The sequence below is a fragment of the Grammomys surdaster genome, unplaced genomic scaffold (genome assembly GCF_004785775.1).
Source record: "Grammomys surdaster isolate TR1022 unplaced genomic scaffold, NIH_TR_1.0 125849, whole genome shotgun sequence".
In the NCBI taxonomy this organism is placed as follows: domain Eukaryota; kingdom Metazoa; phylum Chordata; class Mammalia; order Rodentia; family Muridae; genus Grammomys; species Grammomys surdaster.
Window position 1 is genome coordinate 1,495,945 of NW_021620675.1, and position 17,758 is coordinate 1,513,702.

Sequence of the window (17,758 nt, forward strand, 5' to 3'; positions counted from 1 at the left end):
GCAGTCCATAGCACTCAGTACAGCAGCAGTCCATAGCACTCAGTACAGCTGCAGTCCATAGCACTTGATACAGTTGGAATCCATGGACTGACTAATCTTGATGCTTTTCACTTGCAGGAATTTTATGGTGATTACATTGCTGTGAATCCACATTTGTTTTCCCTCAATATCTTGGGTTGCTGTCAGGTATGGAAGGCAAGGATTTTCAAAATAAGTTAATCAAGTGGAAATTAATTCAACAGTAATGAGTTAAAAGAAAAAATAAAAATATTTTCTTTTTAATATGTTTTTAACCAAAAGGGTCGAAATTGGGATCCTGCCCAGCTATCCAGAACAACTCAAGGGCTGACAGCTCTCCTTTTGTCTCTGAAGAAGTGCCCCATGATTCGTTATCAGCTTTCTTCAGAGGCTGCAAAGAGACTGGGAGAATGTGTTAAGGTATAGTATTCCCTGTTCCCGGTTCTAAAACATCAAGGCTAGTCATTTCCCTGTAATAGTTTATCTGAAATGCCAGGCATGGTGGTGCCTGTGGCAAGAAGATCTCTGTGAGTTCAAGGCCAGCCTGGTCTACATAGCAAGTTCCAGGCCAGACATGGCTACACAGTGAGACCCTGTCTCAAAATAAATAAATAGAAGAGAGGAAAAAGAAAGGAAGGAAGCAGAAGAGGTGATATGTTAGTTTTATTGGCAAAGAAGTATGGCTATATAATTCAAAATAGCAATAAATAAAAGGAACAAATTAGCACCGATATCTGTAGGTTTAACCTAAGAAATAGTCACAACTATTTAACTTTAGGGGCCCAACTGAATCACTTGTAAAGTAGGGTTTCAAGGCCTGACTTCTTAAATAGTGTGTTACAACTCTGTGAAGCTTTTGAATCCTTTCATGGGAGGCCCATGTGGTTGGGAAAAGTGCTCTGTGTGTTTTATTCACCTCCTGTTCCTGTCGTCTCTACTGCAGCTAGCTGCTTAACCAGACCACTCTTTTCTTTCATCCTCAGCAAGTGATAAGTAAAGAGTACGAACTCTTTGAATTCCGGCGGACAGAGGTTCCTCCGCTGCTTCTCATTCTGGATCGCTGCGACGACGCCATCACCCCACTGCTCAACCAGGTGCAGAGCCTTTGTTAGCAGAAAGAAGTGTGGTTATGTGTGGTGTTCATTAAAACTCAAATATGGAAACCCCGTGCATTCTACCTACCCCCTTGCTTTCAGCTGTCCTTGGTTTGTACCTACATTCTTTGGTGTGCTGGTGTCCTGTCATTTGTGCTGGCTTCCGCCTCTTTCCTGCTGTCCCTCTCTCAGCAAGGCCACTTCTAAGCTCTGGACTCCACTTCCCAGGGTCTCCTTTTCTGATCTCACTGCTCGAGAGTTGGTCTAACCCAGTCTCTTGCAGTAACAGTGAAACAAGCATCCATTCAATTCCTTCTTTTGATTTCTCTTCAGTCTGTATTCTACAAAGCCAAGGGTGTTAATGACTACTCTCAGCTTACAACTCCTCACCTGAAAACCTTAGTTGTTCCCATTTATCCACTGGGTTAAAACAGTCTCCTGATTATGGCACCCAAGCACATTCAGGATGTGTACCTGACTTCACATAGCGCCTACAGCTTCTGCTCCAGACGTGCTACATAGTTTCTTGCCATTGTGCTTTCGTGTGACTGCTGTCTAAGCTCCGAGACATCAGGGACACCTTCTCTAACCCACTTCACCTATCAAAACATTTCTCCCTTGAAACCAGAGAGCAGCTTTTAAAGACGGCTTCAGCAGACTGGGTTTACTTTCTCCCCCAAGTTGAGAATTTGTCTCTTATGCCTCAGGCTGCTCTTGCCAAATTGCATCTTTGTTTTGACAGTCCTGAATAACACTCCTAAGGTATCCTGTGTCCCCTCATGCTTATTCTTCTGCAAGTTAAGCAGTTCCCTGTATGTAGCTCTGTGCTGTGTGTGGTGATGGATTTAGAGGGAAAGCTGTCTTTTCCATGTCAGTTTCTCTCAGCAAATAGTAATGGCAGTGCCAAGGGTAATCCACTGTGGAAGGAAGATCCTCTAGAATAAAGTAGCGTCTGTCTGGCCACCACAGGAACTTGATAGCAGAGACACGCAAACACAGGAGGGGAGAGACGTCTAGAGCAACGCTCAGTGGATAAGAGCACCTGCTGCTCTTGTAGAGGACTTGAATTCTAAGATACTTAGTCCCCACACTGGGGCGCTCACAGCCACTTTTAACTCCTGTCTCAATGACTCCAACACCCTGCTTGGCCTTTGCAGGCAATTCACTCATGTGCAAACCCACATTCAAACTTAATTAAAAATAAAAATAAAATCTTTTTAAAATAGTAGAAAGAAAAGTAATTTATAAATCTATATCCCAAAGAAAAACGGATTTCACTGAGAACCTATTAATTGTGTGCACTGATCTAGGTATTGTATGTAGGGTTAAAAGAGAGAGTCTCTTGTTCTAAAAAAACAAAACAACAACAAAAACCCGCTGTGTCCTAAAAGGAAGAGAAGCCAGATTTTACTTGTAGAATAAGCACTGTGGACAAACCCTGATGAATGCCTGCTTGGCTGTCTCACTGTAATGCCCGAGGGAGCTGGCTCACTCAGGAGCCTCTGTATTTTTGTTGTTATTTGTTTGTTTTAATTTGTTCTGGAGGTTGAAAACCCCCTTCCTTTTCCTTTTTTCTTTTATGTGTTTGGGTGTTTTGCCTGTGTGTCTTTGCACCACCTGTATTCCTGTTGCCATTGGAGGCCAGAAAGGCATTGAATCCCCTGGAACTGGATTTACAGACAGTTATGAACCACCATGTAGGTGCTAGGATCTGAACTTCAGGTCTTTTGGGAAAGCAGCCAGTGTTCCTAACCACTGAGCAATTTTTCCAATCCTTTGGTCAAATCTTTCAAGCAATAAAGCACCTTCTTTTGGGCTAGAGGCAGCTCAGTGTTAAGAGTACTGATTGCTCTTCCAGAGGACCCAAGTTCAGTTCCCATAGGATATGGTGTCCTCTTTTGGCTTCCAAGGGCATCTACACACATGTGACACACACACACACACACACACACACACACACACACACAAATTAACAAAATTTAAAATACTCTCCTTTATTATATCTTAAATTCTTTCTTTTAAAAAAATGTAGGTGCTTTACCTAAATACATGTTTGTATAACGAGTGTGCCTGGTGCTTATGGAGGCCAGAGAGGGAGCTGAGTCCCTGGGACTGGAGTTACAGACAGTTATGAGCTGCCACATGATGTGGGGATTGAACCTGGTCCTCGGAAGAACAGCCAGTACTCTTAACCACTGAGCCATCTCTCCAGCCCTTTAAATTACTTCTTAATAAATTTAATTGTAAATATACGTATAAACATCTCTAGCATTTGTACTCTATAGTAGTAAAGATACTTAGTCTTGTAAAAATGCAATTTCTATAAATGGTAAGAAGACTCATTTTTGGCATTTCACCTCTATGGTTTTTAACCAAACAAATTTACTTTTCTGAAGACTATATTCTTCACTATTCATACTCAGTTAAAAATGTAAAGTAAAATGGGGACAAGGTAAGTGTCTGATTATGCCAGTGTTTTGATTAACTCACAAGGGTTTTTCTGATAATATTAGTGTTCCCAGGATAAATATAGTACCACTCAGATCTGTAAGAACACACTTCTCAGGCAGCAGAGAACCACAGAAGCGTGCAGGAACTGATGCCGCTTGTAACTGCACTACCAATATAGCCCTAGCTGTGAAGCCAAAAATATACTCTTAATTCACAGGCAAAAATCAGAGCTAATGATAGCTACAATCCTTTTCTTTCTATCAGGAGTATTAATCTTGTTGCATTTTCTCTAAAGTGTGAAATGTTGAAGTATTTTGACTTTTTGAATGTTTAAACAATTAAAGTGACAATCTTAATGCTGGAGATCAAAGTATTAATAGAAATAGGAACTGATTAGAGGAAGTTGGTGGAAGCAGGCTGCTTACTAAATATGGCATCACTCTTGGTTCCCTAACACATGATAGCTCCATGTTTTGTCACTTGACAATTCTTTCTGTTTTACTTTTTTAGTGGACATATCAGGCCATGGTCCATGAACTGCTGGGCATAAACAACAACCGGATTGATCTTTCCAGAGTGCCAGGAATCAGCAAAGACTTAAGAGAGGTGGTCCTGTCTGCTGAAAATGATGAATTCTATGCTAATGTAGGTGCTTTCTTTTATCACTTGTTCTTAAGTAGTGTCAGTACTGGCTTGTGAGAACAGGGCACATGGGGTCTTTGTGTGATAGCAAGATCCCTGCAGCTAGGCTGCATCTTAGGGTGGCAAAGACTTGGTGCTAGCCTTGGCTGTATGATCACGTAGATACTGACTTCTGGTCATGGCGGCTGACTCCATGCTGGTAGCCCTTTGTGAGAGTAACTAATGGTATTCATCACTAGTGTCATGGCTACTATCCAGACTGGGTAACTAAAATGGAATTTGTCTTTCAAGTCTGTTCAAAATTCAACTTCACTTCTTTTATGATATCCAAAAACCAGGCTAGTTTTGAACTTTACTTCTGACTTCCACTTTCACAGAACATGTACCTGAACTTTGCCGAGATTGGTAGCAATATAAAGAATCTCATGGAAGACTTCCAGAAGAAGAGACCAAAAGAGCAGCAAAGGCTGGAATCCATAGCAGACATGAAGGTACATCACACACACGCGTGGACGACTGACATATGACAGTTTAGACTGTTAATGTAGGCATCAACTGCAATATTCCAGGCCCAATTTCCACCATAACTCTTGGTATATGACACTTTAGACTGTTGATGGAGGCATAACTTCTGGAATACTCCAGGTCTCATGTCTACCATGATTCTTTGCTTGTTTTTGAGTTTTGTGGGACTGGCTGGTAATTGCTATGTAGTTGATGTTAGCCTGAAGCTTGGGAGGTCCTGCCTTTACCTCCCAAGTGTTGGAATTCCAGATGTGGGTTATCATGCCCAGCTATCTTCCTGTTTGTGTTTGGTTTGCGTTGTTCTATTTTGTTTTTGAAGTAGTACTTATTACTATAGACCGTACTGTACCTATACAGGCCTGGCTAGTCTAGAACCCATGGAAGTGCTGTGCCTCAGCCCACTAAGTGCTGTAAGTCACTTTGTTTAGGTTGAGAGATTTTCTGTGAGCTTTCTCTTTAATAAATAGCATGGTGACACATCCATCATAAGTCATGTATCTCTTCCCGTTCTCAGTTATGGCTGGCCTCTATAAAGACCCTAGGATATGGTCTAACTTTTCTCTCCCTTTTTTGTTTGTTTGTTTGTTTGGTTGGTTGGTTGGTTGGTTGGTTGGTTGGTTGGTTTTTTGAGACCGGGTTTCTCTGGATAGCCCAGGCTATCCTGGAACTTGCTTTGTAGAACAGTTCTGGGATCAAAGATATGCACCATCATACTCAGCTTCCCAGTAAGGATATAACAGCATCTCTTGTTAATGTTTCTTCCATGCCAGGCCTTTGTTGAAAATTATCCACAGTTCAAGAAGATGTCTGGGACTGTTTCAAAGCATGTGACAGTAGTCGGAGAACTGTCTCGGTTGGTCAGTGAGCGAAATCTGCTGGAGGTTTCAGAGGTTGAACAAGAACTGGCATGTCAGAATGACCATTCTAGTGCTCTTCAGGTCAGTGTAACTGCGTGAACGCCGACTGTGTGTGGGCACCGACTGTGTGTGAGCACTGACTGTGTGTGGGCACTGACTGTGTGTGGGCACTGTGCTGGGCAGAGGAAACTGCAAAGGCGAGTAATCCTTCTTCACCAACATGGAACTCAGCTTACCATGGAGTTAGGAACACATTTAAGATGGATATAAGCCAGGTGTGGCAACCCCCAAATATAATCTCAGCACTTATGAGCTGAGGCTGGAGTATCACAAGTTAAACCTGAATATGCAACTTAGTGAGTGAGACCCTGTCTCAAACTAAATAAAAGATAGATGAGGTTACAGCCCTATGTTCAATTCCCAGTACCACTAAAGAGGAATTAGTTACTAAAAAAATGCTTTTCTTTCTTTTTTTTTTTTTTTGGTTTTTGGTTTTTGGTTTTTCGAGACAGGGTTTCTCTGTGTAGCCCAGGCTGTCCTGGAACTCACTCTGTAGACCAGGCTGGCCTCGAACTCAGAAATCCGAAAATATTATTTATTTAATGTATATGAGTACACTGTAGCTGTCTTCAGACACACCAAAAGGGGGCACTGGACCCCATTACAGATGGTTGTGAGCCACCATGTGGTTGCTAGGATTTGAACTCAGGATCTCTGGAAGAACAGTCAGTACTCTTAACCACTGAGCCATCTCTCCAGCCCCCAAAATGCTTTTCATTTCACAGACATGCTAACATGCTACATATAAGTGCTGTGATGAGGATATAGAGGAGTAGAGATAAATAAGACGCCATCCTCCCCTCAGTGCGTTCACTCTATGAGAAGGAAGAAAGCAATTTGAAAGAATTGTGGGTTGCAGAGATGATTCAGAAGGTAAAGTATTAATGTTCAAGCATGAGGTCTAAGTTCAGATCACCAGCACCCACATAAAAAGCTGGGTCTGGTGGTGTACACTTGTGATCCCTGCACTGGGAAACAGAGACAGACAGATCATGGGGCTTACTGGCCAGCCAGTCAAGCCACTTGGTAAGCCTCAAGTTCTATGAGAGACCCTGTCTCAAAACACTAAGGGTTGAGAACAGTCAAGAAAGGACACCCAGCATCAACTTCAGGCTAACAAGTACTCACACTAACAAGTACATAGGTACACATATATGCAGGGGCATCCATGTGTGCACACTCCAGAGCTAACAAATACTCACACTAACAAGTACATAGGTACACATAAAAGCACATGGAAGTGTAGAGGAAGAATGACTGTTTTCCTCAACAGTGATCTTCTTTCAGATTCTTGATGAAGAGGATGTGAGAACTGGTTCTGGACAGACACATAAGTAGGAGCGCAAACCCTAAGTGGGAGAAAAAGGAGAGACAGCCATGAAGACATGGGCCAGGCCTGTACAGCTAGTGCAGGTACAAGCTAGTTTAAGAAAACTAGAAAGATAGCTGAAGGGCAGGGACTGTAGCTCAGTGGTAGAGGGCTTGTCTGGCATGTTCAAGGGCCTGAATTCAGTTCTTTATCACACACACACACACACGAGAGAGAGAGAGAGAGAGGGAGAGAGAGAGAGAGAAGAGAGACCAGGTTGTACTATTGAAAGGAGGTTGAGCTTCAGTTTTAAAATAATGGGAGTTTATTAAAAACTGTGTACACAGAGGATCTTTAAAAAATGTTATATAATCAGACCCTAATCTCAAGAAATATATAGTCTGATTGAACAGACAAAAAAACCCAAGAAAAAAATTACATAGTGTTTCTGGATACCAGTTAAGTCAGACTGTGATTCAGACCATAAATAGACAAGATTCTTTGGAAGCTTCCCTCAGAGAAGGCAACGTTAGGATGGACCACAAGGAATGACTAGAATCGGGAGGAGGATTTCTGTCAGGAACAACAACAAAGCTAAGATACATTGGTATGCAGGAAATAATAAACATTTTGGCCCTTCGAGAGTGGGTGTGGAAGAGAAATAGGAAGTAAAATTAAGTTGGCAGGCAGGAATCTCCTTAAGAACCGTGTCAGAGGAGCTCACTGAGCTAGTCAGAGACCCATGTGGGTCTTAGATGAAAGTTGCTGGTGCAAGGCTGGATTGTAGAACAGTATTCAGAATGCATCAGAGGTGAAAAGACTGATGTTAGAAGGTTTGTAGACTCACAGCAGCCATAATAGACAGATAGGGACAAGCCTAGGAGTCAGGGGAACAGAGGAAGAAACAGTAACATATACAAATGAGACAGGAAGAACAGATCAGAGGTAACTCCAGGGTTCCCAAGAAATGCCAGAATGATTCTGTCAAATGGCAGGAACAAAAATGACTCAGGGATGCCATTGAAAAAGATAATTCAGGGATAAATCCCTTGGAAGGTAGTAATTGCTGAGCCACTTAGAAGAATCACATTCCCCATTGATAGGGCCCCATATTCCAAAATTTACCTTCTCTTCCTCTACCAAGTTCAGTAAAGCCACCTAGGTACATTGGACACAGCACAGGCTTTGGGACCATGCTGCCCTAGCTGTGGTAGAAACCTCCGGTTTCTATGTTGCAGTGAGTATTTGACGTGATGCACAGGGTGCGTGGTGATTGGCTCCTCACCATAGGACATTTTCTATACAGCAGAATCAAATGGTAGCAGCACATGGGGCTGCTCCGCTTTACCACGGCCCTTATTGGCATCGACAAGTCTTGCTTTTCAGTTTTAAACAGTTATCAAGATATTCTGAAAACACCAATGTTTAAAAAGTTATAATAATACTGTTTGCTTTACAGTTATGTGATGTGATTCATTATCATTTTAATATTGCCCATAGTCCCTAAATCTTCACAAAGAATTCTGTTCTTGAAACTGACATTAATTCTTAATTCTTAGGCAGATTGTAAGTATAGGTTGAAAGAGGTGTATAGAAAACTTGAGTCTGCTAACAATGTCATGTACCCTTATAGGTTTTCCTAAGCCATGCGTATGCATATCTCTTTTATGTTTGAGACAGGGTCTCACTATATACCCATGGCTGGCCTGGAACTTGCTATATAAGCCAAGCTGGCCTTGAACTCACAGAGATCCACTTGCTTCTGCCTCCTACATGCTGGGTATATCTCTTTTTTAATTCAAGTGGTACCATACTTTACAGAGAGCTGTATAGTTGTCTTATTAGCCTGTTAAAAGTATCCCTGTGTTATTTCAATGAACTTGGTTTTCTGCCCCTTTCTAAATAAAAATAAATTTTACTAAATTTAAATTTATATGTGTAGTGTAAATTTAGTGGCTGATATTTTCCTTCATAAAGATTGACCCTAAGTTAATCACTAGTCAACTTTGTTTACTGTTTTTATTTACCTCTCTTTGCCATATGGAAATCAGTTAGAAACGTCATACAATCCTTTTTACATGAAGCTTTAGTTTTGCTACTGTTTAAAAGAAAAAGACAATACATACTTTAAAAAAACTATGAGCTCTAGCCTAGGCCTGGCTGTAAACTGTAATCCCAGTTCTCAGGAGTATGAGGCAAAAGGATCACCATGAGTTTGAGGCCAGCCTGGGCTAAGGATGAGACCTTGTCTCAAAAACAAACAAATGGAAAAGAACTCTAATCATGATCTGATCACTATTTTGGAACTTATATTTTTAAGATTCCTTGTGTGAGGTATTAGAGTTTTACAGTCAGGAGTAGTTATGGCTTTCCTGACCACAAAGAAATTCTTTGCAAAATGATTTAAAGAATCCATAAAGGGAACTTTTGTTTGATAATGACTGGATGCCAGGGGCTTGACCCCTAGATGACCTGACCTTAGATAGCATATGTCATGAAGCAATGAACTAAGGTTCTGAATAGAGCTAGGATTTGCTTTATTGAATAGTAAGTGTACCATGGTAAGAAAAAAAAACGCTCATATATCCCACTTAAAAATTAAATATAAATTCCTTCCACTTCTAACCAGTTATATACAAACTACCAGGAGTTTGATTTAGGAAGAATTTGCGTAGAAACAAAGTGCAGTGAGCTACCACTGAAGCCCATGCATGTCCTCAGAAGGGGGTAGTTGGTTTAGGGCTGAAGATTTTCATGTTGCGAAGAGAAACATCTTCAGAGAGAAAGCACTCCCCTTCCGCCCTGTTACTACAGCATTGCTCTTCATCTGCAAGTAGGAGCTGGCCTGTTTATACCTGTTCCCTGACTTTGGGCAAAACCTCAAGTCACACTGTTAGTGGCATATGGAGAAGTGAAGAAGAAGAGTCCTGTCTGGAGCCTCAGAGAACATGAGCCTTTAGTGAGTTGTGTTTGGAAATGATTGTTAACTGCTCTAAACACCAGTTCTTTGTCTCGAAAATACAAGAAAATACTAGTACTTATTACATATGATGACATCACAGTATGTGTAGGAATACTTAATAATACTTCTTTTCTTTCATTTTTGCTTGTGTTGTTTTTGTATTTGTTATTGTGTGTGTGTGTGTGTGTGTGTGTGTGTGTGTGTCATGCCATGATACACATGTAGATGTCAGTGGCAGTCTGTTCCCCTTCTACCTCGTAGGGTAGGTGCTGGGAATCGAACTCGGGTCATCAGGCGTGGCAGCAATCACCTTTACCTACTAAGCCATCCGGGTGGCCTCTATTTGGGTTTTGGGTTTTTGTTTTGGTTTGGTTTGGTTTGGGTTTTTTTTTTTTTTTGGTTTTTTGTTTGTTTGTTTTGTTTTTTGTTTTTTCGAGACAGGGTTTCTCTGTGTAGCCCTGGCTGTCCTGGAACTCACTCTGTAGACCAGGCTGGCCTCGAACTCAGAAATCCACCTGCCTCTGCCTCCCGAGTGCTGGGATTAAAGGCGTGCGCCACCACTGCCCGGCTGGTTTGGTTTTTTTGAGACAAGTTCTCACTCAACAGCCCAGACTGGTCTTTAATTTGTAGCAGTCCTCCTTTCTCAGCCTTGAAAGTGTTGGATTACAAGACTGGGCCATCCTGTGCAGCTGTGCAGCTGTGCTTGATGGCACATGCCTGTAATCCAAGCAGTTGAGAGATGGAGGCAGGAAGATCAGGAGGTCAAGATCATCTTCAGCTACAAAGTGAGTTTGAGGCTAGCCTGAGCTGCACAAGACCTGTCTCAAAACCAGAAGCCTGAACACTGATGTGGATATGTTGCCCATAGGTAATGAGGTCAGACCCTGCCTACTTCTACCGTTTCCAGGTATATCCCCAGCATCCCTGCACTTGATTCCGGACTGCTAGCTGAGAGTGGTTTATCACAACAGCTGACTCACAACAGTCTGCTAATTCGGTCTTGCTGGATCAGAATCCTAGGAAGTCTGTTGGTTACATTGTTATTCATTGCCTGTTGCATAGCAAGGGAGGGACTCCAGAGATGGAACTAAACCAGGGTGAGGGGGTCCTCATGAACCACCAAGTTCATCTGGAACTTATACTGTAATTGGATGTTTTTATGTCATAAGAAATTTTTGCTGCTTTATGAATGTTCTGAGAGAAGAAAACAGAGAAATAGAGTGACAGTCAGTCAGCCTTAAACAATAGAACATGCTCAAGATATCAGAAAAGAGCCATTTTCTCCTTATGTTTTGAAGGATGTGTTAATTCCTTTTTGACACTTGACCTCTGAAAACAGTGTGCTAGTTTTGCTTTACCTGTTTCTGGATTGTGCCTATGGAAGAACAGAATACAGAATTTTTGTTTTCTTTCATTTTATTTATTTATTTATTTTAAAGATTTATTTATTATATATGAATACACTGTAGCTATCTTCAGACACACCAGAAGAGGGCACCAGATCTCATTACAGATGGTTGTGAGCCACCATGTGGTTGCTGGGATTTGAACTCAGGACCTCTGGAAGTGCAGTCAGTGCTCTTAACCACTGAGCCATCTCTCTAGCCCTCTTTCATTTTATTTTTAACAGCCCATCCTTACTTATTTGTTTACTCTGTGTGTGTTGTGGGTACAGAGGTGTCAGAGAACAATTTGTGGGACTTAATTCCCTCCTTCACCATGTGGGTTTTAGAGATAAAATTTAGATTATCCAGCTTGGGGGCAAGTGTGGTGAGCCATATCACTGACAGAATACTAGCCCCCCCCCTTTTCAGTCAAGAGTCTCACTGTGCAGTCCAGGCTGACCTTGAATGTACAGAGATCTATCTGCCTCCATCTCCCCAGTCCTGATCCCCTAAGTCCACAGTGGTTTTCTGGTTTGCTCTCCATTCGTCCATTGATATGTGGCACTTTTTTTTCTCTTCATATTGGCAAGACTTGAGAATTACAGTGAGAAAAGAAAATCAAACATTCACTACACAAATCAGTTATGTTTCTAACAAATAAGTACACCATTAAGACACCCCTCTAACTCTTTCTCCTCTTTTCTGGTTCGCACCCTGCTTAGATCTCCATGAGACTTATGCCACTATTAGTCAAAGGGACAAGCCAAGTAACCTCAAGGGCAGTAGTCAAAATGAAGTAAAAGGATAACATGGGATCAGGGTAAACAAAATCCCCTGCTTTCCCAAGGATGGCATGGCTAAAAGAGAAGCAGGAACTTAGCTTGAACCTACACATTTCTTTTCCTAAGAAAATAGCCATCTAGCAGGTCAAAGGAGGCACAGAGTCGGGAAACAGTGTAAGGAGGGTCTGAGCCATGTTCCTGAAGGGACAGCAAAGTGCAGCCAGGAAGACTAATGGCACTGTGAAATCTTAAGGAAGAGAGCGACAAGGTTCAGGACGTAAGGGGAGGTTGTTGGAAAGGAAGTAGACAGGAAAGGCACAACCTATCACTGCAAACAGTCTGTTTCCACACTAGTATCCACCCATAGTCACGTGGGTACCCACCCATAGTCACGTGGGTACTTCACCCATAGTCACGTGGGCACCCACCCATAGTCACGTGGGTACCCACCCATAGTCACGTGGGTACTTCGCCCATAGTCACGTGGGTATCCACCCATAGTCACGTGGGTACTTCAGATTTACTTAAAGTACGATGGTGGCGTAGCCAGAAATTAGGAGATTAAAGTTAAAAGGGGAGTGACTTCGAGGGTGGGAAATCAGACATTGTACCTGCAGAGGAGCGACAGCAAGGGCCCCAGATGAGATCTCACGATGTTTTAAATTTTCTGGGTTGGCTGAAAAGGGTCAGGGGGATATGAACAGAAAGAGAGAGGGAAGAGGGGGAGAGAGAGCTTATATACATATCTGAGAGAGTATGCCCTAAAATGTCTTTTCATTGTGATAGAAAATATTAGACCATTTTAACAGATGTCTTCAGTGGGCTGTATTCTGTGGCTATTCTGTTGAAAAGTTATTAAAAGAAAAAATAAGAAAATGCTTATGAATGTGATGTCTAAGTGAATTTTTCTCCCTTTTTGATCCCTTAAGGATGTTGATAAACATTAACCAGGAAAACAATAGTGCTCCTTTTCAGAGAACTTTCTAGAAGAGCTTCCCCTGTGTAATCCTAGTCCCTGTGTCTGTGTATAGAGGAAGTCTTGCACATTGGACATGGCTGCTGAGAGGTGCTGTCTCTTCTTTTGTGGACATATTGGCACTGTGTCCTCTTTAATCATGTGGAAGCCTGTCCATGCTGAAATTTGACATATGAGCCAATATGTCTTCTGTGTTAACTGATACATGTTCACGTGTTTCAGTCTTACAAAGCTAAAGTACTGTGAAGCAGCATGCTTTGTGCCAGAATGGCTTATGTTCGTTTCATCCCTCAATGAGTCTGTGAACTCACTGAGGACAGAGACTGACTCAGACACATCAGTATTCTCCCAACAGTGACTGGCATGGTGCCTTCCAGAGCCCAAAATGTGTTCTTGGCTTAAATTAAGTTATGTGTTCTGCCGTATAATAAATACAGATATGTGCCATGTAGGAAGGCCCTTAATGTGAGGCTGAGAGAGTCCAGGCATGATGTGTTCTGTCCCTTTGCTTCCAGCACCTGCCTCTTAGACCAGAAGTTCTCCATTTTAAAGATTACACACTGTCACATACACTTGTTTCTCTCAGCCATCTGAGACATGTTATGACCTCTGGTGTTTCTTAGGGATTAAGTCCAGCCCGTGTAAGTCTGCCAGCTCGTGTCTGTTTGGATACAACGGGATGAACAACACTAAAAGAAAGGTTTTTAAGCAGAAACTGGTCGTTTCTGTGCACTATATTGACTGAAGTGGAAGCAGTCTGCGCTCCTTACACCACCAAGGAGATGACTCAGGAAAGGCAAGAGAGACAGATGCTGAGTTCATCCTTCCTAGAGCTGTTACAGTGGGAATTATTCCTGTTTCATTCTTCCTCTGAATAAGAAGCAGTTGCTGTCCTGTAGTCGAAACAGGATAGTGTGTGTGTTAGCTGAGATGTCTCTACCACTCAATAAGCTTGCGATCCTGGACGCTACCCAGGAGACCACTGAGCGTTAATATTGGCTCTATCTTTCCTCAGAATGTGAAGAGACTCCTGCAGAATCCGAAAGTCACAGAATTTGATGCAGTTCGCTTGGTGATGCTTTATGCTCTACATTACGAGCGCCACAGCAGCAACAGCCTGCCAGGACTCATAGTGGACCTCAGGAGTAAAGGTGTTGCTGAGAAGTATCGGAAGGTAGCCTGATGTGTGTGTGTGCTTGTGTGTATTTTATTGTAATAGAGCAGGTCTCACTCTCTGCAGCCCTGGGGAGTCCTTCCCCTTAGGTCCTCCTGTCTCAGCCTCCCAGGTGCTAGGACTACTGCTGTGTTGCTAAAATTCTTTCCCAGGGGGAGATTTAGACAATGATCCCAACAAAAAAATGAGGCATGGTTCTGCCACAGTTAATTGGGGTTCCTGACAGAGCACAGGTGACGGGTATGGGTGTTCCTCACCCCGAAAGCCTTTACCCAGCAGGGATGAGTGTTCCCCATCCTGCAGAGATGGTATTCCCCTTCTCTAGTCTCCCTCCCGGTGTACTGTAGCCCTTCATGATGCCACACGCCATAAGGCAGAGTTGCATACAACAGGTGGTAAGGAGCAGCTGGGTAGTCTGCTGGGGTGGGGCACTAGCAGTCAGGAAGGCCTGCTGAGAGGACGCTTTAGCAAGGGGCACAGCTGAGCTCCCTAATGGCAGTTGCTTGGCTCAGAGAACAGTCACTCACAGCATTGCACAAAACCCAATTCCAAATTTATTGAGTAAGCCCAAACCCCAGGAGCCAGGTCTGTTATAGTTTCAGCCCCAGCAAAAGATAAATCATACTATTTATTTACAAGGTGCACAGTTCCATCCTCTCATGTCTTCATACTCTAACAAAGTCATTTTTTATGAAATGAGCTTCCTGATACTGAAGCAATAAAAGGTTGTTTTTTCTTATTTTTTTTTTCTTTTGCAGCTGGTGTCTGCAGTTGTTGAATATGGTGGTAAACGAGTTAGAGGAAGTGACCTCTTCAGCCCCAAAGATGCTGTGGCTATTACGAAACAGTTTCTCAAAGGACTGAAGGTATAGCTTTAGTCAGAAACAATGAAAAACGCTGAGGCTGAGCATGGCCTGATATGATCCTAACAGTATATTCTGGATTGTAGTGCTATGTCCACCCAGTGAAACCACAGCAGACAATCTCTTGAAATGTTCCCTCTGTGCTGTAGTGTGCCTGCACTGCGCCAGGTAGCTCAGCGGGGAGTGATGGGGCATTTCCAGGAAGTGTGAGTAGTTCTGTAGTCACACCTCTTTTCCCTGTAATTTAAAATTTATTAAGTTTTGAGTCCTCTCTCTCTCTCTCTCTCTCTCTCTCTCTCTCTCTCTCTCTGTGTGTGTGTGTGTGTGTGTGTGTGTGTGTGTGTGTGTGTGTGTTGATGGTTTGTGGTTTTTCTGGTGTGTGGTCGGCTGGTTTTGTTTTTGAGGAATCTCATGTAGGGCAGGCTGGTTTCAAACTCACTATGTACCCAAGGATGACCTTGAACTTGTAATCCTCCAGCTGCCAAGTTCTGGGTGTACACCACTACAGCAAGTTTATACTGTGCTGGGAACGGAATTCAAGGCTCTGTGCGTAATAAGCCAACAGTCTGCCAACTGAGCTGCATCTCCAGCCCACAAGCCCCTGTCTGAAGGGAACTAAAGAGAAAACACAGGCGTCTGTTGTGTTAAGAAGTCAGTCCTGCAGTCAGCAGACAACACCACATGTGGCTCACTTTCTCCACTTACTAGTGAAGTCTTGCCCACAGTTAAGATGGGTCTTCCATATAAATTAACATAATCAAGGCAGTTCCTTACTGGCATGCCTAGAGGCCCATCTACCATTGTCATGGGGCTCTACTAGGCCAGCTTTTTACTTGGTAGAAAGCTTTTCTTTTTTTTTTTTTTTTGAGACAGGGTTTCTCTGTGTAGCCCTGGCTGTCCTGGAACTCACTCTGTAGACCAGGAGGCTTCTGCCTCCCAAGTGCTGGGATTAAAGGCGTGCACCACCACTGCCCTGCCAGAATGCTTTTCTAATAGCCCTCCCTCATGTTTGAGGGACGAGCACTTACCAATCAATGGAGCAGCTCCTCTAGCCCCTAGCCTGTTCTTACAGTTCCATCTCAGACTGTCATGCGCTTCCTGTGCTTTTCTGCTTCTACGACTTACCATCTCCTCTACACAGTCCTTGCTTTTTGTTTCTCAGAAGAATGAAATTCAGACAAGATAAAATATTCCAGATTTTTAAATTCCTTGGAAAGTTTATTGAAACCATATTGAAAATAACTAGCCTTAAATTAGTACCTTTAAAAAAAAAACTAGTACTTTTGTAAGATTGGAACAGTTTTGTCTAATTAAAGTAATTCTTACATATTCTAAAATCCTAGACTGGGGAGGTGGTTCACTTGGTGAAGTGATTGCTGCTCAAGCCTGACTTAGATCCCCAGCAGATACATATACAAATATACAGATACCAAATACAGTGGTGTGCATCTGTACCCCACAGTGCTAAAGTGTGCACAGAGTAGGGGGACCCTCCAGCTCTCTGACCAGCCAGTCTGCCAAATCTGTAAGCTCTGGGTACAAGAAAGAGCCTATCTCAGAACAGATGGTGAAAGCCATTGAGGAAAATGCCCAGTGATGACCTCTGACATCCGTTTGCACACACACACACACACACCTTTACCCACATGTGCACATAGACACACATGTCCTGTTTGGTTCTATTTGATTCTTATCCAGTTCATATTGGATTCTGTCCCATAAGGTTTCCACTGAGCATATGTCCCTTTTCTGATGTATCATTAACTGTTAATTGCTAGCTTCCCCAAATAATATAAGAACCATTTCCATGTTTTAGGGAGTGGAAAATGTGTATACACAGCACCAGCCTTTCCTGCTTGAGACTCTGGACCATCTCATCAGAGGAAAGCTTAAGGAAAACCTCTATCCTTATTTAGGCCCCAGCACACTCAGAGACAGGTAAGGCGACAAAGCTTGGAAATAAAAACTAGGATCACAGAACAAGCCAGAGAAATTGGAAGCACCCAAGACAGCCAGATCTTGGCCTTAGAGAAATGACCTGTCATGTAGAGAGAGACAGTGGGCACTGCTAAGAGCTGGGTTCTGTAGTCCTGTAATTGTAAAAACATCCGAATTCTGCTGACTGACTCCATGCTTAAGATGGGATCCTGGACCTAGCTTGATTTCAGGTTGGTAAATCTGTGAGCAGTGAACTGAGATCTAGCTTATGCAAGGATTGGGACCTACAGAAAGTGCAGATGTACAGACAGTGTGGCTTTTAGACGTTACAAACTTGCTTGTCTTACTTACCAAAGTTGAAGCTTGGTCTGGCATTGCAGGCTGAACTCCCAGGTACTGTGGCGACTGAGCATGGTAAGTTCAAGGCCTGCTGAGGCTACAGAGTGAGTTCAAGGCCACAGCCTGGGTGACTTAGACCCTGTTTCAGTTTTTAAACATGTGGTGAAAAAGAGGGCTTTTAAGTGAAAGGAGATGAAAAAATAACTCAGTGGCACGATGCTTGTCTCCAGGTATGGGGCTCTGGGTTTACTCTCTATACTCAAAAATTTAAATATTAAAAAATTTTAAGTTCATACTTAGTCTGAGTGAAATACTCCTACATCCACTGTTGAGAACACAGCACAACCATGCATTCCAAACAGGCATGCAATTTTTTGCTGTAA

At 42.7% G+C, this 17,758-nt stretch overlaps 1 protein-coding gene across 2 annotated transcripts in view; it reads left to right on the top strand.

The window, feature by feature from the left end:
• Vps45 (vacuolar protein sorting 45 homolog) overlaps positions 1–17,758 on the top strand; it is a 56,865-nt gene that overhangs the window by 10,854 nt on the left and 28,253 nt on the right. For both annotated transcript variants that reach the window (XM_028789710.1, XM_028789711.1), the window contains exons 5-13: positions 118–186; positions 301–438; positions 1,002–1,112; positions 4,074–4,208; positions 4,583–4,696; positions 5,501–5,668; positions 14,077–14,235; positions 14,994–15,101; positions 16,915–17,036. In XM_028789710.1, coding sequence (XP_028645543.1) covers positions 118–186; positions 301–438; positions 1,002–1,112; positions 4,074–4,208; positions 4,583–4,696; positions 5,501–5,668; positions 14,077–14,235; positions 14,994–15,101; positions 16,915–17,036 — 1,124 coding nt within the window. The remainder of the gene's footprint in view (positions 1–117; positions 187–300; positions 439–1,001; positions 1,113–4,073; positions 4,209–4,582; positions 4,697–5,500; positions 5,669–14,076; positions 14,236–14,993; positions 15,102–16,914; positions 17,037–17,758) is intronic.